The 26,357-nt window shown below is 40.4% G+C and overlaps 1 protein-coding gene across 1 annotated transcript in view; it reads left to right on the top strand.

Moving 5' to 3' along the window:
• Window positions 1-26,357, top strand: part of PARD3B (par-3 family cell polarity regulator beta) — a 368,137-nt gene that overhangs the window by 104,930 nt on the left and 236,850 nt on the right. The window contains exon 4 of the mRNA XM_015289524.4: window positions 9,922-10,031. Coding sequence (XP_015145010.3) covers window positions 9,922-10,031 — 110 coding nt within the window. The remainder of the gene's footprint in view (window positions 1-9,921; window positions 10,032-26,357) is intronic.

Here is a 26,357-nt window from a genome sequence, read left to right as displayed (position 1 = left end):
TTGCATTGAACATTCTGACTGTCTGAAATCATAGTTTTTCTATTATGTAATTAAGTACGTTTCCTTTCACTTGTCTTACTTAAAACTGTGAAAATAAGCAAAAATAAAGGCAATCCTATAAGGTATCCTTAGTTTAAGGCAAATATATCTTATGTTGCTTCCACAAATGGTAAAATGTTAGGGAAAAACGTTTTTCTTTTAGCAAATTCATTTCTTAATACTTGGCACATGCATCCCTAAAATAGTTCAGGAACTTAATTGTCTCTTTGATTGCTTCTAAAATATTTGCATCTGTCCCTCCAAAACAGGTGAAATTATGGGTTTTGGTGGTTAAGAAAAATGTAGAAGCACTGTAATGCTGCTAATAAAAACACTTGTGTCCATTACATGGTAAGGTGCAAACATTTGCAATTTAATGCAGGAAACCATAAACATCTGTAACCCAAGCACTGTCTTAAATTTATTGCAGTTTTTTCTGTTGTTTCTTAGTACACTGAATACTTTAGAGCCACATAACTTTACTCCATGGTAACTATAAGGCAATTTACGCCCCAGGGAAAGAACTCGTTTTAAAGTTGTGCTAGAAATGGTCACCTGGCTAGCTGAATCTAAGCCCTTCCAGCCTAGCATAAAGGCTCCCAATGGTTACTTCTGAACATCTGTGTGCCCTGAAGACTAGACCTGAGCAGTTTGGCTCCAGGCCATGCCTGCCAACTAGTCCTTTCCCAGTTGCTGCCACAAGACTTTGTTTTCTCTGGGATTAATGTCCTCCCTAGTGATGTTTCATTTTCGGTTTGTGTTGTTCCTGAACCTCCTTTATTCTGACTGAACGAACGTAATGAGATAAAACTATTTTGAATTGGGTAAATTGAGATACCATAATATTTATTAAAAATAGCATATTAAAATCATGTAAGAAACAATTAAGAAATGTTCTATATGATGCTTAGATGATAGCATTTGACTGGAACAGCAAAACCTGTTTAGATGAATGTCTTCTACATCACTGTTGATGTTGTTGATCATTTATCTTCATAGCACCAAAATGTATTATCCTTGGACTTTTGGCAAATTGTGAATATATAATTTGATGCAATAACCAATCAACTAACAAGTATTTAAAATGATGAAACATTTGGGGAGCCTTGTATGTAGATGGTAGAGTAATAACTAACATTATTTTCTGTTGGCACTGTGTTTTTTGATTCTCTCACTACCTATTATTTCTCTTTGACCAGAGATGATGTTGAAAAGACTTTGTAGAGTAAGGACTAGAAACATAAGACCTTTTAGAGAGCCCATGATGGCTGGGGTTACACATATTGGAGATACCAGCCATATGTGCAAATGGTTCTGTCTGGTATCCTTAGGATAACAGTTTGAGGGTCCTGAGGATGTGCATGTTGTTAGAATTACTAAAAATGAGGTAGCAACGTAGAGTGGTAAAACACAACTTCATGGTAGCAACTAATGTGTCAAGTGTGATGTAATACAGTCTTCCAAAAATATTTTCAAATCTTTTGTTCTAGATATTTGCTTACTTCAGACTAGAAATGTTTTCTTATTCTCTTCATAAGTCTTTTCCAAGTGAATGGTTACCACCAGTTACCTGCTCATGAAACTGATGCGTCCCTGTCCTTTGGAGCAGCTGCCCACAGGCTATTGCTAAGTGATTATCCAGTGACATCGTCCCTCTTCACAGACCTTTGGTCCATAGGCAGGGCTTTGTGTAATCAATAGCCTGATCTGCCAGCTAGTGCTTCCCCCAGATCATGAGATAGAGTTGCTTCAGAATGTTCTGTTTCCTTTAAAAGCACTACTTTGTCACAGTGACTCTTCTAGCATGTGACATGTCAGTATATGTGAACTGATTTCAGTAGCAGAATTTTCACCTTATAATAAGTAAGACTTTTCAATTAAATCAGCAGAACAGTCTGGGATTCAAGTGCCTGTAGTTCTGTTGGCCCTTATCAGCCATCTTAAAATTCACAGCACACCTGCAAGCAAGCTGCTGGCCCTTTTGCACCTAACGGATCCATGTTCTTTCACAGTGGTTTACTCTGCATGGTAGGTACTGGATCAGGAAAGACCTAAGTAGATTAGCCTTTTTTCTGATGTCAGGTTTTTTTTTCTGCCTATAAGGACTGAAGAGGAAAGGAGACAGTAACTTACTTATGGAAGATCTATTTTATGGTCATGTCAGTTTGAGTTGGAAATGCCTTTGTGACTGGTGCAGAGCAGTTGCTTTATTCAATAGATGATGGTTGAGTGGACAGAAACGTGCTGCTTTTCTGTGGGTCCTTGGTATTAAGCATGTATGATTCTTCCCATATGAGTTGCTTTAGTCAGTCAAAGCTGCTTCTCAGTTGCATTTGTAGCAGCAGACATGCACAGATGCTTCCACTGGTAGTGTCTGAGCTTGGAAATACAAGGAATGGAAGGTGAGGTTTCTTCTGGGTGCTCTCCCTTGGGGTGTCTCATAGAGCCCAGTGGTTCTCCGTGACATAGGGGTGTCTGCCCTTTATGGATGACCTCAGAACTCGGGAAGAGATCCTTCTCTCTTTTGCCTGGTTTGAAGTGGAAGTATTGAAGTAGGGATTGAGGGCATTCTAAATGGCTAAATGTATCCAGTTAGTCCTCTTTCAAGTGGGTGTTGAGATGCTATGCAGTGGATATGCAGGTGGTGCACTTTTAAATATAGAGAAAAAAGCATGGTTATGCTTTTTTAAATGTTATGAAAACAGGTATGAACTGGAACTATTCATTTGATAAAGTGTTGCTATTGCTTGTATACAGCATATGTTTTTTAATGTAAAAGCTATCTTGTTCATCTTAATCTTGCAATGTCAGTTTATTGGCAGAGCATACCGATGTTTGTCAGTACACTGAGTAATTCTCTGCTGTATGATTCAGGAGAAATTAACATCTTGAAATTGGTAGGTTTACATGAAAAATGCATTGTAAAAGCTTCTGTTGTTTGAAGCAATACTGTTTATTTCATTAAGCAGACCAGGACTTGATTCTTTTTTCTGTGCCCAAGAGCTGCTCTTGCAGCAGTGAAATGGAGCGCTGTTCTGTGCAGTTTGTCACAGGTGTTGTGAGGATGGCTCTGTACTTGATGGATTTTTGTCCTCTGTGGCATTTGGTTTAATCTGGTTTTAAAGAATTGTGATGATCAATTAAAGTCTACTTCAGTTCTTAAAACAAATGGTTTCTATTCCCAGGCAAGCTAAGGGTTTGAAGATAACTTTTCATTTCAGTCAGAGTGCAGGCATGGTGTATTTTGACCTCATGACTTAAGCTTGGTATTACTTAGCTATTCTTGGTTCATGGAAATGAGCTTTGCACTAGCAAAACAGATTTCTTTTGTGTTACAGTAAAACCAATACGGCAGTGCTTTTTATAAGAGGATGTATGTGTGTATACAGAATGTCTTGGGTTGGAGGGGGACCTTAAAGCCCCTCTTGTGCCAATCCTCCGCTGTGAGCTGGCTGCCCCCCCCACCAGCTCAGACTGTCTGGGGCCCCATCCAACCTGGCCTTGAGTGCCTCCAGGGATGGGGCATCTGCAGCTTCTCTGGACAGCTGTGCCAGGGCCTCACCACCATAAACGACTTCCTCCTAATACCTAATCTAAATCTCCCCTATTTTAATTTAAAACTGTTCCTGATGTGAGAAGTCAATCTCCCTCCTGTTTTTAAGTTTCCTTTAAGTAGTGAAAGGCTACGGTTAGGTCTCCTGGGCCTACTTTTCAAGCCTCTTCAAATCCCTTTGGATGGAATCCCCTTTTGCTGTGTAAAAACAAACTGAACAGTTGTGTGCCAGTCATCTTCAGGCCACCTGGCAGCAAAAAAAAAAAAAAAAAAAAATACATCCCATGGTTTTCTATATTTTGTCTGTTTAGAAAACAAACCAACCCTTCCTTTCTTTCCCCATTTTCAAGAATTTAGTAGCAGTAGTGGTAATAAATTTGTGTGTAGCATGTTAACAGAGTCCCTCCTTATTTCTGATAGCCCCTCTGCTTTCCCCAGTGGTTATTGGTTCTCATCCATTATTCCCATTGTCTCTACTCCCTTTACCCTTGGTCTAATATATGTTACTTTGGGGTAAGTAGCTATTCCCCTGAAAATATGATAAGCAAGGAGAAAAAGACTTTCTGTCACGAGTCGCATGCTTTCTTGAAGGAGCTCTCCAGCAGAAATGTTCATTTCCAGCCTTTTATTGCCTCAGGGATGGTTTTGGGGGATGGTGTTGAATGAGTGGGGCAAGTGGAATAAGTTCTATCACAGAACTCAGCTATTTCTGGTACTATTTACTCAGTGTTAGCTTTTTTTTTAAAATTTTCATGATATTACTGATTTTCTGATGTTTCTATTTTTGTGATTATTCATATATTGTTAAGATGCATAGCTAGTTTTGAAGGTGATATTATTTTAAAAACAGACCAGCCCACTTCTGTAAGCTAAATATTTGCAACTAGAGGATTGGGAAGGATATACTGTAGCACTGTGCTGAATAGCTGTAGTGCAGCCTCCGGCAGTATAGTAGTGCTAGGTAGTATAAAAATGTGAGGGTGTGTATGTGTGCTTATAAATCACTGCAGCGCTATGTTCTGCATTGCCTCTGAGGCACGACAGTAAAATCTGTATTTCAGGTTGAAAATGAACCTACTAACCTTGGCTGATTGATAGCTGGATGCTATTCAGTGTAAATAGAGGTCTTGAAGTAGACGATCGCACTTTTTTATTTAAGAAGCCAAGTTTATACGTTTTCACACAGTTTTGCAATGTTCAGCCACTAATGGTTTTTTGGTTTGCTGTTTATTTGCATGTGTGCATGTTTTGCTTTACAGATAAACACAACTTATGGAAGTCATCTTTAGGAAAACTACAAGTAAAAGTTAAATGATTCCGCTAGTTTGCCCATTGCTGTGTAGTTCTTTCTCATTGCTTTCTATTTTATTTACCCTTTTAAGAGCCTCAGTTGATAGTTAATTTTTTGGCAGTTTACTTCGAAGTGCTGCCTCAGAATCTGATTGTTTCTCAAAGCAGAAATGTAGAATCCCAGCCAACTGAAGAGGAGAGTTGTGTATTTACTTCTGAACATAGCTGGCAAAAGCTGCACCTCCCTCCCAATATGTTACACAATTTTCCCATAGACGTAGCAGCTGCAGATTTGTGTTTTGCATTTGTCACAGCTCACTATTTCATTGCAGGGAAGTGTCTTTACCGTGGGCATTAGGTGAAGCAGGATGCTGTACCCTCACTGGCTTTGAGATGAGGGTGAATACCACAGAGAGCCTGCTTTGGCCGGGTCTTGGACTAGATGATTTCTAGAGGTCGCTTCCAACCCATACGATTCTATGAAACGTGTGTGGTATTTTGGCTCATCTCTTTTTAGCCCTCCACTAAAGGGTAAAAAAAATGATCCTTTGTCACTTTTTAACGTTAGAACAGACTGAAAGCAAAAACGCCCCCGAATTACCTCTTTGGTGAAGCATTCGACAAAATTCTGTAATTCAGTGTTATGAGTCAAAAAATCAATGAGGTAAAATGAAATTAGATGAATTTGCAAGATGTTGACTCATCCTAGGCTTAATATGTGGTGGTCTTGGTCCTGCTCTGGTCAAGAGTTCTTTGAAGCACAAATTTCTGCAAACCAGAGCATCGGCTGCTCTGTGGTTGTTCCTGGGCTCCTTTGCCAAGTATTTGCTACTGGTGGGTTCTGGATAGTGGGTTGGGTGGGTGCTGGGCCAGACACAGTGTGACTTACTACAGTTTTCTTATAGTTCCTTGAAGCCTTCCTGAAGGCTCTGGTTCTGGAGACTTCACTGTTTCATCCTAATTTCTTATAGTGGTCAGGCAGAAGTTTGATATTTGAGACTAAAAGTAGTTTGCTGTCACCAGAATGGAAAATAACCATAATAGGGAATTATTTTTGAAGGAAGTGTAAAAAGAAAAAGGTTCTTAATTAAGGTGAGATAAAGAATAAATAAATTCTAGTTGACATTTAAATAGTACAAAAATCTTTATTAATGTCTAGTATGTTATACTTCTTTAAAAATAGCATTGAAACATTCAAGTGGTGTATTTTACTTTTCTATTACCAGCAATAAAATGCTACTTGTGTCATATTCAGGCTGTATAGTTAAGCTGCCAAAGTTTTCAAAGAAGACCAAGGCGCCGATCTGTGGAGGAGTCCCTGCCTGAGCACCTGTAAGTGATGTAGCCCAAGTGCTAAACCAGCCCTTGGCAGCGTGGCTGCTGCTGCAGGTGCAAAAAATGTTTTCTTTGTGTCAGTTTATTCAGCTAGTGAAGTTCATTAAGTGTTTCATTTGAAGTTGAGAAATGGACTGGCAATTGAAATAGAAGAAAAGCTTATTTTCACCTTTCAATCTGCGAATAAAAATTAGGTGTGAGAGTCTGAGATCTATTAGCTTTAAAATCTTGGAGGATGGATTAGCCTAAAATGATTGATTTAAATGCAGATAATATGCTGTTTAAACACAACATTCTGTTTAGTAAGATGAATGCTTTTTGCTGTGTCCAGCAGGTTGGAGGAGTAACAAGAAACCATTCTTGCTAGTGTATCTGAAGTTTAGTTTCCATTTACATTGAATGCTGTTTGGAAGAGATTATGTTAAAAAAGAAGTCATGTATAGGGAAATTATAATGCAACACAAATAAAATATACACACACACACCATATATATATATATATAAAATATTATATATTTTATAGATACAATATATCTATATAATTTATTGTAATGACAGCAGCAAAGAAATGTAACTCTGGTCAGAAACTATGGGAACAGTCTTTGCGTTTTGTAAATAAAACTAACTTGATGTTTTCCATCATGTACAAACAGGGAAAAGCATTCTGCTGAAAGACACAGCACCAAAAACATCTGTTTAGTCTCCTGGATTTTCTTTGTAGTTTATTGCTTTTGTTTTCTTTAAGATATACTCGTTTAGAGCAATAGAGAAATACTTTGTTCTGCTATTAGAGCCCAGTGCTCTAATGTATGAAAGAGAGCTGGTTGGAAATTGATTTTCATCTGTTTGTAGATTTTTTTTTAAGTCGATTGTCTCACTGTTACATCATCCTAGTTCGTTAATCTAATCTTGTATCCATGGGAATTTAACAGTGCAGTGTGCACTTCAGACAGAACAGATAGCTGTAGATCTTAAATTGTATTGATAGGTGCTATTACGAGCAATTTGGGTTAGCTTTAAACACAGGAGCTCTGTTGTTGGAGCAGTAGATACTTGAGGAAAAAAAAAGGGGGGGGGGGGGGGTTGTGATCCTATCACATGGTAGAATATACAAGGTAGTGTCAGCTGCACTTTAAGTACATGGCAGCACCATTATGCGGTGCCTCAGGTGGAAGTAAGCAATAAATCCAGGGTGACCAGATTACCTGCTCTGATTGCTTGTGCTCTCAAAAAGCCCTGACTGGCAGAGCTGTCTGCACGCCTGCTAATGTGAAACGTCTCTGATAAAAAAAGAAGAAAAATGGTTATGTATTAATGACCTTCCCTGTATTTAAGTATAAACGACTATCCTGCTTGTAATGTTTTGTTTTCAGTTCCTGAGTCGTTTGACAAGACCAGTTAAAAATCTTTCTGCCTCTCTGCTTAAATGGCGGTTGTTGTACAGCAGCGGATAGCATGTCGGGATCTTCCAGCACTCTGTGTTGAAGGGCAATTTCACATTGGTGCACGTGGATGAATTTACTCTTTATAGAGTTTTGCTTCAATGTTGGCTTCAAATTTTGTTGTGGTGTGCTCTGAAGAAGCTCTAAAAACGAACAAAATTGTGACACGCACAGTCATGAGGAGGTAGTTTATCCTGGTGAGCGCGATGCGGCAGCAGGCAGAGGAGGGATTGTCATTGGTGTGGCCTTTAGCAGCTGACAGTTTGATACGTATGTGATGGACAGCTTTTTTCCCCATCCTAATCAACATTTTTATATGCAGGAGCAGAACTTAAAATTAGGACTTTAACTGTCTAGGTGATGCACTGTAAATCTCTTTCTACCCGCTTACAGTATTCCATCCATGTGTAACATTTGTTCTTCTCAAAATTAGTTCTTCTCTCTTCCATGGCTAAGCAAGCAAACAAAACTTACCGCAACCACGCTGGGGTACTGACCTCCAAACCTGGTGTTATTTCTCTGCAGTCGCGCAGTATTCCTAAATGCATTACTTCTTGTTAGCCAGCCCCCTCCTAACCCAAAACAAGTTTTGATTCACCTGAGGGTGCAAACACTGCGAAGTGAGGCAGAAGGTGCTCCTGATCAGGGCAGGTGTTAAAGTCTCTGTAGAGCTTTTTACTTCATTTAAAAAACAAACTAAGCAAATAGGATTCCATCCAGCATGGAGATGCTTCTTTTGCCATTGTGTTGCTGCAAGATTTCAGTTTTTAATTGTGCACAAATGGCATAACTTCTCTTCTGTTTTTTCTAATGTAACCAATTTAAATCTAAGTGAGGTTTCGACCATATGCTCAATTCAACCATATTTGCAGTTAAAAAAAAATATTTCCAAAACATATGAGTTCAGGGAAAATATACCGTTAACCATGAGTCTGTATAGAGACTAATCCTTGAAGGTGATGCTGGCAAAAGGGAAATTGATTGCTCTGCTTGGCTTGAAACAAAATAGTATGGAGCTTTTAGTGCCACCAGAAAAATTCCTCCTTAGCTTTGTCGAAGAGAATGCATAGTGAGCAAGGATGGGACAAGGTTCTGCAGGACTGTGACAGAAGGAGCTCTGGACAAAGTTTGAAAGGGGGAAATGCACCCTGAGGAAATCAAAGTTAAAGCCAATAGGGGAGTAAAATTTTAGTTCATGGCACATTTGACTCTCCGTTGTCCATGGCTTAATGCTGCAGTGCGGTGAGAGGAGAACTACTTTTGTAAACCAAGTTCCAAAGTTTAAGATACAAAGTGCTGCTCTGACACAGAACAGTAGTGCTTATAAATAGCATGCCTTGTATGATCAGTTTGGTATGCAGAAGGGAACGTGTTTTCTGAATTTCAAGATTCAGAGAAAAGAAACACTTTTTCTGTCTTAGCTTACAATGGTTATTGTAAATGCTCAGCACAAATGCTGTAGCATGAATAGAATAATACGGAAGCACAACATGATAAAAGGAAAGCAGTAAGGAAAAAGAAAGCATTGCTTATTGACCAAAAAAAAAAAAAAGACAAGTGTATCTCCTAAATAAACTTGTATAGCTGTCTGTATAATCACACAATAAATGGGGTAAGTGCTAGTTTTCCATTACCTCTTGTTCACGTCTAAGGACAGTGATGAACAAATTAAAGGCACGTATGTATAGTGGATGTTTTAACCTTTTCGGTATATGTTGTCAGGGTGCTTATCTACAGACACAGTTTGCTCATTCTGTTATAACCCTTAATGAGTGTCAGCACTGCCTCTGTCGCTGTACAGCATTGAATGCTTGCCCCAGGCCCAGCTGATGGTGTGAGCTGGAGTTGCACAGGGACTGTATATCCTGATTAAGGTCACTTCTGACCTTCCTGCAATGGACTTCTTCAGGGTAGCACGTAGGTGGAAAACACAACCTTTACCTCATGCTGTGTTTAGACTTTCTGATTAATACCCAGTTACTCTGTCTTTATGGGACTCCTGAAGGAATTAACTATTGTCTGCTTTTGTCCTTGCTTTAATTGCAAGAATCAACTGACAAATGAGAAGAATGGTAGGGATGATGGCCTTGAAACTATTAGGAACATTGCATTTGAATTTGGAACATGGCTTATTCAGTTGTGACAGTTGCAATTGAAAATACCAGCAACAGGCTTTCTGGTAGTTCAGCAACATCTTTGCAGTGTTTGTGTTTATGTGAAAGGAGTTTGGAAATAATATTAACTCTTTATTTTGTCTGCTAGGCATGCCGCTTCTGGTACGAAGGAGCAGCGATCCAGCTTTGGGCCCACCAGCTGACTTCCACCCAAGTGCCTCTCATCTCAGTGACCTCAGTCACAAACATGCTGTGGCAGTAAGTGTCACGTAACTCATCTTTTTATTAAGGGCAAAAGCTGCTTTTAGCTATTTGTATACAACTGTTTTATGAGCTAAATGTTTTTGAATCTAGAACAAAATGCTGTAAAGGAGACCATTTTCTCTGCATAAATTGGGTATCTTAGTTAAGGTAGTCAACTAACAGTGGTTCACTTTTTCTCAGTAAGATAGTTACATAAAGCTTAATGGTGACATAAAGCACTGGCATATGAAGTGAAATTTAGTAATTGTTTACTTGATAGGTATTGTTATCTTTGTTGGTTGGTAGTGAAAACAACCTGTGATTAATACTAAAAGGAAGTACTAGTCTTATACCTTCCCTTGCTTCCTATGCCTCCACATGAGATTTGTTTTCCCTTGTTGTCCTGCTGCTGTGCTGCACAGTCTATCCTTTCTCCAGCCTTCTGTTTTACAACTCTACTCTTCCCTTTTGTGGGCGAACTTAGACTCACATTGTCTTTAGTAAGTATGAAGGCGAAGACACAGGGGAGATGCAGTGACTCTTAATCAGACGTTATTACAGTCTGGTTTTGATCTTCTTCACGACACTCAGACCACATTCCTTACTTTGCATTTTTAAGACCTGAAGCTTGATTTTTGCGTGTGGGTGTTCCTTTATTACTTGCAGGAAGGTGGAAATCTGTTGTATCTGTATAAGTGTCAACTGGGATACATTTGTGCATCAAGCAGAATAGAACTCACAGGTAAATTTTGTTTGCCTAGAAAGCTCTGCTGGGTCTGTCTGCACTGCTTTATGCCAAGTGAATGACATCTTAATTGATGTTGCTGTTGCACCTGCATTTTGTTTACTTGTGAAACTTCTGGATTTTCCTCTTTACCTTCCCCTGAACAGTGTTGCAGTTTGCTCCCTGTTCTCAACTGCTGGAAGCAGTCTGTATATTTCCCTGCCCCAAGCAAAACAAACCCAACAGGCTCCTTGTCTCAGCCTGCATCGTTGCATTGTGGGGAGGGGAGGTGTGGAAAAAAGTCAGTAACTAATGCTGGAGGTGAGAACCAGTTAAGCTGAAGATCGTGTATTTAAGACCATGCCTTCAATTAATTTTACAAGAATGAAGTAAGTAAATAGAAAGATGACTTGCATATAAATGATGTTTCATTGGTCCTAGAATTCTGAAGACCAATGCAGAATTTTATTTGACTGTTGTTTCTTTTTGGCTAACTGCGTGCATCCCATTTTACAACATCATGGCATTTCAGGGGCTGAACTTCCACAATGTTCTGCATCATTTTTCAGGAAGCTGTAGGATTTCTCTTGAGGTTTGTGCTGCCAGTGCTTACACATTCAATAAATACTGACTTATTCTAATGAAGTGAAGTACAAAAGAGAATTCTGTAACCGTGCAGAAAAGTTTGCAAAGTTGAGAGATCTGTAAAGTGGGCAGGTGTGTGTTTTACTGACTGATTTCTGTAGGCATGGAACTTGTACAAAAAATGGGCAAAATGGTGAAATGATTTGTTTCCTTCCCAGAAGTGTTGTATCTGTGCAAAGAGTTGTACCAGTACCCAAGAATCCTGTAGGCCAAAGGGGAATCTCTGTGCCTAAGATGTAGAGTATCCCTCTATCAGCTGTGGGGATGGGGATAATAGTAAAAGCTGGACTTCTAGCAAGAGTGAGGAAAGGTTCTGATTTATTAAACGTCATTTAAGAAGGGAAGCAAGTCCTGGAAAGTTGGAAGCTTTTATTGTTTACTTGAAAATCTGTTATAGCAAAACACATTATACCAGCTCGTATTTTTGTAACAGTACTATTTCTAAAACTCATCGTCAATCATACTGAAATATGCTTTGGCGTAATGTATTGGAAAGCATAAAAATCTTAAATAACTTAGGTTAAATTAAGTACAGATTGTTTTAAAACATAGAAGAATTGATATTTAACAAATGAAAGAATGTGCAAATAATGCTGCATTTTGAATATAGCCATGCTCTTTCACACTTTAGAGCAGTATTTAGAGAAAATTCTCTTGTTCTAGATACAGGAGCTGAAAAATTAAAATTACTACTACATTTCCTTTGCACAGGTGTAGTTGTTTTAATTAAGCTGCTTCCATGCATTCATATGCAAATTAGAAGCATCAGAGCTATTGGTAGTGTATACTATCTTCAGTGTATATAGGAAAAATCATCTCCCTATTTATGCCATAGCTGTTGTAGTTATCATATTACATTTGAAACTAACTTCCATTGAAGTGTTTTTGGCACTTCTGACATTTTGTGTTTGACACACACAGAATTGGCAGTGAAGTACCATGCCCTTGGTTTTGCTGTATGTTGTCTTACATAAGATGTGTAGATATCCCAGTGGGTGGTCAGGTTTCTAAGCAGTGATTGCCTTATGAACGACTCAGTGCCACGCAGATTTCTCTCTGGGAGAGCACAGGGTGGGCGTGCTGTAGGGTAATGTGTAAAGCAACACAACAAATGTGCAGTAGGATAAGAAAACTTCTGCCTGGTTCAGGTGAATCTGTTGAACCCAGTGCAAAACTTTTTTTTTTGTAGAATCTAATTAGAGGGCATGTTCAGTTTTCTGATGTCCTCTTGGTGTATGTTCATTCTAAGGAAGGCTGTTTCATGTCATATTATAATTACCAAATGGACATCTCCTTCGAGTGCCCAGGTAGTATGAGAGGAATTTGAGCCAGTCTTTCACTTTTTTTTCTGACACTTGTTTTGTCTTAGCTATAGTTATAGCCCTAATTAGCAAAATGTTTCTAGATCAGCCAAAAGCTGATTGGGAAGTCCAGCATCTGCTCTCTCAGACTGGAAGTCGTGTAACAGATGGCACAGAATCTGAGTTTCTCTTTTCATCCAGGCCTCTCTGTTCTTGTCACAATAGCTGCCTCTGAAAAACCTAGGGACTATTAACAGCAAAAAACTGGGATCTGAAGCATCCAAAAATGCTACTGAAGTGAAGGTATTTCATAGTGAATTTGTCAATTTATGAAGGCAATGGCTAAGCTCTCCTGCTAGTTACAACTGTGGTGCCCTGGCCAGACTTTCAAAAGTGCAAACTGCCCTCCCTCTGGATCCAGAGAGGAGTCTGGGGAAGCCTGGTTAGCTTAGCACATCTCTCTGTAGATGCTGTAGCCTAGCTGTGCCCCAGCAGCACTTGTGTGGGTGCACTGCCTTCTGGCTGCCCTCAGGCTGGGGTTGGCAGCCCTGTGGGGTGAGACACTGTTGGAGTGAGGAAACAGTTGGCCCTGAGCCCCTCAGTGCCTCTCAACTAGCCTGGGGAGGAGGTAACATTTTGCTGCTTTGCTTAGTCTAGTTCAGTGATGACAAGCTGTAGGAATTACTGAGTTATGACTGGGACATCTGAACTTCCCTTTCAGGACCTTTGCTTATCTCTGTTTCTGCTCAGGGACAGAATTCTCCATTGTCACGAGACTTGATCCATCATGAGTTTTAGACTGAGGATTGTGGTCCCATTTAAGTTGACAGGAATTTTGCATTGATTCTGCTGGGGTGAGGATTTCACGTCCTGCTGTTAACCTGCTGATTATCATGGGATCCTGTGTTCTGTATGACCTTCTTTTCTCTTATAGTTGCATGTTTCCTCAATAAGTACTTGGGATTAATCGATAGGAATGGCTGATTAAATTGCATTTATTCATATTTAAAGACACAATGAGTTGTTGGATCAATTGAAGAGCTGCTCCAGCAGCTAAGTCCAGTTTCCATTTTTGCCTAAATGTGACTTGAAAATGACTGTATTTAATGCGTTGTGGACATATAATTTGCAATTTTGTATGAGATTCATATATAATCAGAGTATTTTTATGTTTCAAGCCCTTGTTAAAGAGGGTCAAAACCTCTCCTGATTCTTCTGGCCATTAATTGTTTGTAATGTATTAGCCTTTCTGATTAAGTGTCTGCAGATTAGCATAATGTGAGCATGTGTAAGGGTGCAGCTCCACCGCTCATTCCTTTTGCATGCTGCTTTATATACAGATGTAAACAAAGTGTGGCTGTCAGAACTTGGATTTGAGGTAAAGGTTATCAATAGTACTTTAAAAATTTGGGGATGTTCTATGGTAACAGGCAGAAATGTTGCTCCATCTCGTAGGACTGTGTAAAAGCAGGGTGGGGCAGAACAGGTCTCATTTGGCATGGTGTTAGGTGGTGGTTGACAGGACTGTAAGTCTGGCTGGTTGCTGACAGGGCTGCAGTGGGGTTGTATGGCCTGCTCTTAGCAGTGAAAACTGCTGCCAAATATGTTTGTCTGCCCTGACTAGGCCAGGCAGGCCTAACTTCTGGTCCTTTCCACGTGACAGAACCTCAAGACAAAGCTGTTCCACAGCCATGGAATACCAGGAGATGGGCTGCAAGAAAGGAGCATTGTGAGAAAAGATTTCTGATTGCCAATTTAACTCTTGGTCTTGCAAGATTTGGGGAGATTGAAACAAACTTCCTGTCGCTCAGCTGGGAAGTTCTGAATAGCGTGGGATTTTTAAAATGGAATTCTGATTTGGGTGAATCCATTTTTAAAGCAAGTCCCTTGCATGCCTGTTCGTGCTGTGCAGTGCACGCAGAGCACCTCTCACCAGCACATGGGGTGCCAGCATGCTTGCTGTCTGGTTAGGAGATCAAAGGGCCATCTGCAGTGAGGGGCTGCAGCAGCACGCTGCAAAACCGGAGCCGTGCCGCCTTCACAACCTCTACCAAGTCCCACTCTGCAGACAGCTCAGGGCTGTCACATTAACAAAAGCCATTTCTTCCTCATTCTCTGTTGTTTTTCAAGCCTGCACTGCTTCTTCCCTCCTTCCTTGTAGCACGTGCTGTGGTATTCTGCATCAAAAGGAAACCACTCTATATTGTGGAGGAAAAACTAAGAAATCTGAATGAAAATACGTGTAGTGCTTCAGAACGCTGAATTGATCATCTGAAACAGGACAGAAGTGCCCTGTGGTAATTTCTTCTTTTACATGTGCTAGGAGATGCGTGTGGGGAAAAAATAGACTTTTTTTGTACTGCTTTGCACAGCTCACACTTCAGAACAAGCTCATTGTTTTACCTGCATTGTACAAGGTGAGCGGTGGGAGTCATTTGCATATTTTTATTTGAGAAGGATAAGTAGACTTTGTGATTTCTCTTAATAAGGGCTACTAATGAATGCTCTGTGATGTTAATAGAGTACATAAGTTATCAGTAGAAGTGGCACAATTGGTAAAATGTTTTTCATTGTTAATGTTCTGCTTTCTAAAGCTTGTTTCCAGTGAGAGGAATGCAAGCTTTTTAGTGAATATTCGTGAGAGAAGGTACCTATTATGAAAACCACTGAAGTTCTCTGCTATTATACAACTTACAGTAGTAGTGGGCTGGGTTTTGTTTCCTTATTAATATATATTTGGGGTCTTGGCTGTCAGTTTGAAGATGCCAGACTGTTTATAAGCCTTCTTCTCCTTTGTCCTTTCCCTTGTGTGTTCAGGTAATGTGACTGCAGATGATGGAAGATGGCTGTGAGACCTAAATGCTTTCTTTTTTTCCCACATGGCCTATCTTACAAAGAATGTGGAAAAATTATAGGGTGGAAATAAGAACTGCTGACAAAAAAGGGAAAAAAGGTCACGCTTTCAATGCTGCTGACACACATTCATCTCTATAGCTACATCTTTGGGGTCCTACAAAATACTGTCATTCCATCTGGAACAGCTTTTAGCAGGCTGCTTATGCAACAGGCACACTGCGCTGAAATTGGAAGGAAGCATTAGCAAGTTGCATGTATGTCTGACAGTCAAATTAAAAGTGGAAGATGGCAGTCAACATGGCTCATGCATATCATTTACTGTCAAGCTCTAGAAACATTTAGCTAAAATAAAACTGGTTCTCAGTCAGAGTCCCATTGAAATACACACCATTAAATATGTAAATACCATTTTCCCAAAGTACAGTAACCCAATGGACAATGGGAAATAATGGCAAATATCTTTATATATTTAGACCCAAATGTTGCTGTGACATTAGGAAAAAACTCATTTTGGATTTTTTTTTTTTCATACACCATCTTGCAGTGCATAGATATACGAGGCAGTGGAAACAGTTAGACTCTAGGATCTTGGTGAGCAGCTGCAAAATCAAATTCTTGTTCCTGTTCCTCTGTACTATCAGGGACAACAGTTGCTTGTTGGTGAGGCACCCCAGTGTTCTGGTGCTGAGCACCCAAAGGTGAACAGTATGTCCATGGTCTGGACTGACGCAGTCCTTATCTTGTATTTCAGGACAAGTTTGCAAGATCGAGGCTTTACACATCTCAAACAGTATCATGGAGAACAAAACAAAACCCATGAAACTTTGGCCCCCAAGAGTGGTCTTATGAGAATAGTTACTTTAAGATCTTTTTAAGTAGCTTGGGAATCAAGATGGGTATTGGCATATGATTTTACTGATTTACTTTTAATGTACTACTACTAAGTATTGCCTTGAGTTCACCTTGGTTTAATCTGAGTATCAGTTAGAACATACAGATCCCCAAGTTTCTGATGGAATAATTCAAGAAAACCAGCTTACTTTCTTGCATCATTCCCAACAAATGCCCATAATACTGCATACTGTGTTTGAACTGCTGAGGGAATGTGACTGGGCTGAAATCACATCATGGTGTCTTACCACTGCTGTTCTTGCTGGCTTTGCTGTCTGATTCACTGTCCAAAATAGGGTAGTATGAACTTAAATCTTAAATAAAAGAGCTGCTGAGTTTTTCTGTTGCATGTTTTGCTTCACTGAGCTAAATAGTGGTGCACCTGAGATGACTGTACATTCAACACCTGTGGGGATAAAGTGTGACCTCCTTTGCATTTCTGCCTTTTTTGGAATTACCAAGCGCAATCAGTTTTCCAGCGTACCTGTCAGCTTCACAGAAACAAAAGGAGAGCCCTCCTCTTCACCTCAGACTAAGAGGTTACAGTGAGGGCTTTTCAAACTGGGAATTCACTTCCAGCCCACACCATCCCATTCACTGCAATAAGCTGCAGGAATCTTTGCCCGGCACCAGAATAGGAATCAGACAGAAGAAAATGAGGCAAAGAAGGTTCTGCTGTCAGTGCCAAAGTATGAATGTTTCATCTGAAAATAAGTATGTGAAATACTGCAGGTCTGAGAAGCAAGCAGGTTTGTCACTAAAGTTCTTGTATGGATATTCTTTGCTTAAGAGAACATCCATGCAAGTCTTAACCCTCTTTTTGGTTTAAAAAGCACAGGAGCATGTCCTTAGATTTTTTTTGAAGCATCTGCAATTGCTGCATAAGCATCGGGTGTTTGTGTGCTTCTTCAAGGCTGTGTTGATTCTTAACTACTGTTGGTGTTGAAAATTTTATCTATGAAACCAACAGGGCTAATGTGCATTACATGGATAAAGGTATCTGCATTTCCTTTGCGCCAAGTGTGTGCCTTCCTGCATAGTCTCAGATTTCTGTTTGACAGAGTGAATCCGGTAACTCTGTCTCTGAGGGAAGAATATTCTACAAAAAATATTGATGATGGAGGTGGTGTGCTGCGCAGGGGAAAGAACAGCTCAAAGCAGGAACCGGTTTGCTCCTGGTGGGGAAAAAAATCTGAAAGAGCTTATTAGGTGTATGCTGCAAGTTCTCCCTGAGTTTCCTGCCAGGGAGTCTCAGAAGAGCAGAGACAATCAACGTGGACTAGAAAAGTTCTTACAGTAGAAATATTTTATTTAGAAATTACTCTGTGAACTTGTAAGTAATGGAGCTAATTGTTGGGGTAAAAAAAAAAAAACACACAACACCCCCACTGTGTTCTTCAGGCCATCCTCTGTATTTCAGTTCCCTGTTAAAATAGGAAGTACTCCATCCTGCCCTGCAGAAAAGAAGGGAAATTTCTTAGATTACTCCTCGTAGGTGTATCCAAACACAGCTGGTAAGGATGCTTTGAGGTGGGCAATTTGTTAAGGTCAGACTGATTGTCCAGTTAATATGCAACAAGCAAAGCTCTAAAGTATTTTTAAAGCACCTGAGAACATAGAATCATAGAATGGTGTGGGATGGAAGGGACCTTTAAGAGCATCCGTTTCCAACCTGCTGCTGTAGGCAGGGACACCTCCCTCTAGACAAGGTTTCTTGAAGTCTCATCCAGCCTGGCCTTGAATGCTTTCATGGCAAGAACCTGTCAACATATTCAAATTAGGGTTTACCATGTTAGTAATCACAAAGTTATCTTTGGGTTTACAAAACACTGAACCAAATGATCACTTAATGCCTGGCTGTGGTTTTCTGCCTTTTTACCTTTCTATGTCTGGTTTGGGTGTAGTTGTTGTTTTCAAATGGCTGTTTTGAGAGGCATGTTGATGAAGCTATTATGTTAATGTCACCAGGCGTGCAGACACTGATATTAGCAGGTAAAGCAAGTTCATTAGAACCAGATGTGCGCTCCTGTAAATAAAAGTAAATTTTAAAAAAAGTATGGCCCTGTGCCAACAGATTATAACACTTTTGGGAACTGAATCCGTTACTTATTATGCATTTATGGTACAATAAGAAGTGTCTAAAATGCCATATTATTGATCTTAATTTCATTAAAATTATTTTTATACAATCTGATACCAGTCACTTTTTAAGTACTGGCCTAACATGTAGTGTTTAGGGGATTTAAGTATTATTAAAATATTCAATGTTCATGATCTATTTGTCATGTAATTATCAGGATGTATGATTCTGTGATTTGGGATAGGATAGGAAGAAGCAGCAGAATTTGCTATTTCTTGGTACTGCTCAACTTCCTGGCTATTCCTGTATCAGTGAGTAAACAGGCATCCCCTGGGAGTCAGCCTAGGGTGATGTAGGGGCTCTGAGCTGCCTTCTGGAGGAGCCATCTCCAGAAGGACTGTGGGGACATCAGTTTTGTGTCGCGCTACAGGCTACACATAGGGCACTGAGGGCTGCATGAAGCATTGTCCGCTACCGCATACAGGTGAGCACAGTGTGGATCATATCCATAAATCTCCTCAGCTCTTGTGAAATTGAAAAAGGGAATGAGTGTTGAAATGTCAAGCAAGGAAGTATGAGCCTCTGTTGCAGTTTGGGGAGTTAATCACACGACACGCCTCCCTTCCCTTGGGAGATAGGGGAGGAAGGAAGAGGGAAAAACCTGACTGAGATAGGAAGAACTAATTTATTAAAAGTAATGTGAGAAAATACAGAATAATTAAGAGTAAATCAAAACAAACCAAAAATAAAAGCAGAGAAGAGAGAGAGAGTGTCAGTCTGAGTCTGTATCAATGACTCACCTCCCGGAAAACACACCATGGCTCTTCCCTAGGCCCTGGAGTTGGAAATCATGTGAAAGCTTCTGGGAAATGCAGTTCTTCCCAATGTGTCTTCTTCTTGGAGAGTCAGAACTCGTGTGTGACTGCTAGAGATAAACAGAAAAAGAGTTCTGCAGTGCACTGTACCTCTGCACCCAACAGCCCGTTGCATCATGTTATGATATGGAATACTGATAAAACCTGGGCAGCCTCCAAGAGTAGATTAAGTGAAAATCTTCACAGGACCACTGTGGCTCTTCACATGCATGAGCCCCTATTAGCTGAAGGGGTGGGCAGCAGAGCTCCTTGCAGAGCGTTTCCTTAGGTTTTAGAATGCTAAGGTCTAATAATTTGTTTGTTTTGAGCTACAGCAGATTCTTTTTCAGACCTGCTGAAGACTATAGAGGTCATCATATGCTAAAATGGTACGGAACAATTCCTTGGTTCCGGGGTAGCAAGTGTAGGACATGCTCATGCCTATAGGTGTGACAATCTGGAAAGGAATCATAGAATAATCATCAAAATGATTAAGCCTTGGAAACACCTGCTTAAAATGAGGTTTTGAAAGTTCAGTCTGTTGAGGCCCTCTGCTTGTTTTATTAGCACCGTTTTGGCTGGCTGGTTTCTGATTGTGGAAGTAAACTTATTAAACTTAGGATCCTGTGACCTTGCCCCAAGGTTTATAAGAGGGAGAAACCAGTATGGGTAGAAGCGGCACCCCAACTCCCTCATCAATAATACAGACACTTTTCTTTTTTCTTTTTTTTTTGTTTTTATTTCTTCTCAAAAGCAGACTGAAAGGTCAGTGTTTTCCTCCCAGTCCACCTGAACTGTGTTCTGTCTGGCAGTGCGTGCTGTCCAGTCTGATGGCACCTCCATGGCTCCTGACTGTGCAGTGGGCTGGGGAGAGCCAAGACTGGGAAGCTGCTCCCTACACTGATGCTGCAGCAGGCAGAAGGTGTTACAAACTGCAAAAGAGAGGGAGAAGCTGCAGTCACTCTCTGTCCTTGGGCAGGCAGCAGCGATGTCCTGGTCCCTCAGTAGCAACCTTCCCCCAGGCCTTGTTCCCAGCCAGCCACCCTGGGGGCAGTGTCCCTGCATCACTCACCTCTGCTGCAATGAGTGCGCCAGGCAGGACCAGGGAAATGCTGTCAATGCTGAGGGGTGAGCATCAAGAACTGCTGCTGGCAGACCCACAGCACAACCCAGTCAAGGCCTCATTCTGTGATCCAGCTCCTGTAGATGTTCTTCTTGTAGTTAGGGACCCAAAACTGAACACAGCACAACTATTCTGTGAACTGCTTATACTTCCTGAAACTTTGAGAGATGTTTGTTGATCTGATTTGGATGCAGTACAAATTGGTGGCCACCTCTGCTTTTCATACTAAGTGTTCGTGTCCTGGCAGGTTATTTTCTCACCCTTTCCTATGCAACGTACTGTACAGAGCCTGTTTTAGGGGGCGGATTGGGCTTAGGTGATTTCCAGAGGTCTCTTTCAGCCCTACAGAGGACTGTCTCTGCACTGAGCCTCTCAGGAGCTCTTTCCAGTGGGAAAGCATGTCTTTGGAAAGCAATGCAAAGGGGATACTACCCACTTATCTGCACATGGGGTATATGCAGTGCCCTTTGCTAGCAGTGTTTTTTAAGAGAACTGAAATTGCACCCCAGGTATATTATTGTGAAAGGAACAGAAACTAGCTAAATATATTTTGGTTCAAGTAATGAAAAAATGTCTGTCTAAAAGTCTGAGAACAATAACTCAACAGCGAGTAAAACTTCCTTTCCAGCAACCCTGGAATTTACAAGTGCTCAGCTGTCCAGGCACTAGTCCTGTTTGTTACTGATGTAACAAAATGATCCTGTGATTCAAGGATGTGATTGGCATCAGACTCTTAAATCCTCTTTCTGACCTCGCTCTCAAATAGGACTTTTGGTTTCGTGCCTGTCCTGCCATGAGATGGAGGCTCTTTCTGCATGAGGGAATGAGATTCCTGTGGGCAGGCTTCTAGGCCCCATGTGCTGTCACAGCCCTGTGCCCCTCCCAGCTCCCAGGGGCACTGGAGATGCTGAAGGTGGACTGGCTGTGCCACCTGCATAGCTCTCTACTCTTAGATGTGTTCTGTGCTGCGCTCCTGTCTGTGTGGGCTTTGGGCAGCTTCAATCCAAATAAGAAATGGTAGCGAACAGAATCACGTGGCTTCGTGTTGGTGAATTTCCCTTGCTTTTGGAGTTGAACTGCACTGTAGACTGTGGCTGGGGAACAGGAGGCTCCTATTGAGGGAGACAAATCGTGTCAGGAGCATTCAGCCTCTAGTCTAATATATTTTTCCTGCTGCCAATAGAACTTCTGAGTTCATTATAGCTCGTTCTCATAAGTCGTCATTTCTATCTCAAGGCTGTTGTGCCTTCCAATGTAAAGCAGATTGATGCTGGCACATTTTTTCTATTTTAATTTTACAAAGTTGTCACACTGAAACTGTTCCTCATATTGGAAGTGCTTTGAAGTGAAGAGATAAACAAAGAGCTAAAATAAAATTAAATAGGAGCATGAACAACATTTCATCTTGGTGTGCCTTTTTTAAAAAAGTAAGCTGAATGGATGTAGTACCCTTGTGCTGCTGTAGTAAGTCTGCAAACATTAGCTGATCGATCAAAATCGAGTTAGTGTATATGCAGTAAGCAGAAACAGGTGAAAATTGGGTTATCTGTGCCCAACTCCTTCTATTTGCTGTGAACAGTGAGATATAAACTAGTTTTTAGACCTGATTAGTTTTGTTTATTTTCAGAGAGGGGCAGAAGCAGAACGTGTGCTATATCTACTGTATTATTAAACCAAGAAACTATATGAAGTTTGTGGCTCAGATGTGACATTTGCAGATAAAAGTGGAAAGCCCTGCTATAAATAAATTGGAAATGACTCCCAGAGGAAAAAAGCAACGTTCCGTGGTGTGTAGTTTTATAGCTATGAGAGACAAACAAAAAAACCGCCCAATTTTTTGTGCTTTCAATAACAAAAAAGGAGGGGTCATCGTCTCTGCCCCATCACAAATGCTAACTGGTTTATAATCTGAAGTATGGCTTACAATTTCGCTTTCTTTGTTTATGGGCCTTCCCAGACAGCAGGCTAGCTTTTCAGCTATTTATTTTATGAATCTCTAAAATAGTTGAAGAACTTACAGGAGTTTGTTGACCACAGATTGAAGCCATTGTCTGCAACAAGAAAATACAAAATACTGGTAGCAAATAATTAGGTCTCTGTTACTATTTTTGGGTGCACAGTTCTGAATAACTTTTTCTTTAAAGATAAATGACAAATCTGTATCTAGAACAGATCTGAACGCACATAACAGCTTCTGTACTGACATCAGGCAGTTCCTAAGCACTGAATTTTTTCCCCCAGTGAGAAGCACCAGGTGCATAGAAAGCCATGATTTTTGCCAAATGGCAGGATGAGATCCTTTCCTATGCACCTATGTAGCAGGATCCTCTTAGTAGACTGTTAACTGTGTCTTTCACAGAGGTGTTCTGTCACTTGTATCCAGCAGAGCATTGGTTTAATAATAAAATATGTAAACCTTACAACTTCACATTATTAACAACTTCACATATTAAAAACTTCTGCTGTCCCTGAAGCCTAACCAAGAACCTGATGTGCCACTTGCCAGAGCCCTCAGCCCCTCTGTGCTGAACGGCAGATGTCCTTTATCTCTCTCCTAGAAAAGGAGTCTGTGGAAGAAGGTTTTGTCATTAGGTACTCTGGCACTTAGCACTGCAGGTGATCAGTTTTGCTTATTCTGCTTTGTGAGAATGAACGAAAAATGATCTGAAGTTTTGAGATGTGTTCCGTCAGTCCAAACTTCAAGGTCTACTCTTGTTTCTGTGTCATCTCTGACTTCAAAGGTACCTGCCCTTTGGCTTTTAAGTTGAACTGTTACCACTGGGGCCCCTTTGGGCTGCCTGAGGCTATCAGATGTCCAAGTAGCCATAACAGAAATAATATTTACTTTCATATGGTAAACAGCTCCTGCTTGATTGCTACAAAGACGTAAGGCAGGTATTGCAGGGAAAGTAATGTTCACACTTTTTTTCAGGTTGTATTCAACATCCCAGGTCCTTGCATTTGTGATTTTCAGACTTAATGATGCTTGTGGCTGTTGGAACATGATACAGCAATGGGGATTCGCACACAAAGGATGCATGCTTTTTCAGTCCTTATCAAGTCTAGCTGCCCTTGAAGTTGTTCTGGTTGGGTTCCTTTTTAAGTTCCATTTAAATAGGAAAGGGATATTTGCTGGGAGGAGGATGCAACAAGTGGAAAACTCATCTATGTTTCTCTTAAAACCTGAGTTTCTTTTGTGCTCACAACACGGTGTTGTGTAGACAGTTCACTCTTGAAGGAAAAGCACTGTGCGAAGTGGTTTGAATTGGCATTCAGCTCCCTGGGCCCCTCTTCCTCCTCATCTCTGGGCTTTATTGCTCTGTTACCATTGAAGAAGAGTGTGTACTGCACAGAAGTTTGGAGTAACTTGAAGTGCAACAGTGCATCACTTCAGAAAGGCGGATCAATGTTACCCTATTACTCCCCTCTTCTGTTTCATGTATCCAGTGCTTCCTATTAAAAAGTTGAGCCCAACTGATGGTCCTTTTGTGCTAAAATTTAGAAGCCCTGAATGAAATTATGCACTGATACTTGAAAAAATGTCATTCCCTTCACTTTTGTTTTTTTTCATCTGGGAGCTACTTTTGTGAAGGATGTATTGCAGGTGCCTGCAGGATGTACCTTATTTCAGGGCTCCCAGACTATTAGGTTAATTTTCAGAAGAAAGCATTCATTGCTTTCTTTAGTTGCTTTGGAATATAGTAATCTTTGAAATGCCTTTCTTCAGAAAGTCTACCTTGTTCTTTCCTTCACAAAGTAACTTACTGAAGCTATTTCTACCTTTTCTTTCTAGAAGAAAAGATAATGTCTTTACTTTTGAGTACACAGAATACATTACAGTGATTTGGAGCTATTAAATATGCAGATTAGTAGTGCTCAATATAAGAAAGCTGCAAGTGAAGTCTAACAGCTTGCATTGGATTTTTATAATGCAATTATAAAATCTTCAGAAAAACCTTCTTTCTGTGGGATAACGTAAGTAACTCCACTGTACAAAATGTTTTATGAATTTGCTTTTCCTAAATAACAAATTGCAGTGATCTTAGCATAGGTCACCCCTCTATCCCAACTACTGTAGGAATGCTGCTTGGAGTGTTTCCAATAACAATCAGACCTGAGTAGTTCATCTTGGATTTATTCATGGGTAATGATATTTGAAATGAAACAAAACTGCTCTGTGCTGAGTATCTAAGCTTATTGTACTGAAGTTTTAAAGCCTAGAATTCCTTAAAAAATGGAGGATTCTGTCAGTTAAGGATATGCTAATGTGTAGGTTAATCCAGCTGAGAAACTTCATAAAGTACTCAAATGTTCTGAGACCTGATGTTGCTCCTTTGTGCACCTGTCACGTCCCTCAGCTTGTCACAGCACAGTCTCTGCTCCAACCTCTGCCCTGCCAGGGAGCAGTAAAAATTGTGCCAGCAGTTAAAGGAAGCAATCTAAGGAATGGGGTCTGCATTTTGGGCGGGATGAGCTGCAGGAAACGTGAATCCTAGAAGTCAGGGGAGAGGTTTGCATGGACCCATGGCTCTCACGAAGATTGATTTATAGGCTACTTCTATGTAAAACAGATCCGTTTGCCATGTTATTTTCAAAAGCACGTTCACTGTGTTGGCTCTTGGAACAGCTTTTCACTGTAGTTTGCTTCACCTTCTCTTTTGTACTCGTTGTGTGAGACAAATGAACTCAAACAGGAGCAAAGAGAACAAACTTAGTCCAAGGCAGCTACAGTGCTCAGTGCCAACTGGATACCATTATTTTGCAGGCCATAACAAATGGCAGTCTTAGAGACGGCAATGCAGCTGAGACTAGGGGGGTTCGTAAGGCAATGCTTTCGAGTTTTTAGTCTTGCTGAATGTGATCCAACGTCTTCTACTTGTTAAATGACTGCATAAATCTTGAGTCTCCTAACCCAAAAAATAGAGGAAAAACATTGTCTTTTATGTCCATGTAAAATGTTTTTTAAAAATGTAGAATTAAATAGAATTCTGGAGAGAAAGCTGCACATACACCTACCTGTCCCAGTGGTGTTGTATCTCACTGTGTTTCTTATCCCATACGGTACTTTGTTACTTGCTGGAGTGCTGTGATGCACTCCAGCAAGTAACACTGCACTGCTTGAGTCCTGTGTACAAAAGGAAGTAATAGATAGATGTTTAGTTGACATATATGGAAAGAAGTCTGGGATGGCACTAATTCACTTTGCTGTGTGTGCCACACTTCTGAAGCATTTGCAATAAGTTAATAGGATTCTTCATATGAAGAAACTGGAAACAATTGAACTATTTTGCCCCAGTGCACAGTATCTCTGCTAATCTGAAACCAGCTTAGTGTCTTCTGTGGAAACCTTTGGAAATGATGAAGCTACGTAAAGGCCTGCAGAGAGATAGATTAGTCATTGCCTTCTGCTTTGCAGTAACCACTTACGTAAGGAAGATGCCTCTGGGATATTTTCTTTAGGAAAAATCATTGCGGTAGGGGATGTTATTTATATTAAAATAGGAATAAGTAAAAATCAGGAATTTCTGCTGGGAGCTTTTGTAAAATTCTGACTATTTTCATAATTAACTTTGCTTAGAGAGCAAAGAAGAATTGCTTAAGATAAACAGACCTGTTTGTCTAGGAACACGTGCAAGAATCAGGAGAATAGATAGCTTGGGCTATTTTTTGTTTACTGAAAATGATTGAGTTGTTCATCTCACTTGTCGTGCTTACCTGAGGAACAGCAATGTGTTCTGACATTTGTCCTTGCAATTAAGTATGTTGATGTTAACAGTTTTAGTGCAGTTAAGCCCATCTGTAACTGTTAATAACAGTTAAAAAGAAAGGCAATTTCTGTCAATAAATAAACCTTCACGGTGTGAAAA

The sequence above is a fragment of the Gallus gallus genome, chromosome 7, assembly GCF_016699485.2.
Source record: "Gallus gallus isolate bGalGal1 chromosome 7, bGalGal1.mat.broiler.GRCg7b, whole genome shotgun sequence".
In the NCBI taxonomy this organism is placed as follows: Eukaryota; Metazoa; Chordata; class Aves; order Galliformes; family Phasianidae; genus Gallus; species Gallus gallus.
The sequence above is the reverse complement of the archived record's forward strand: the minus strand, read 5'-3'. Positions and strand labels throughout refer to the sequence as shown.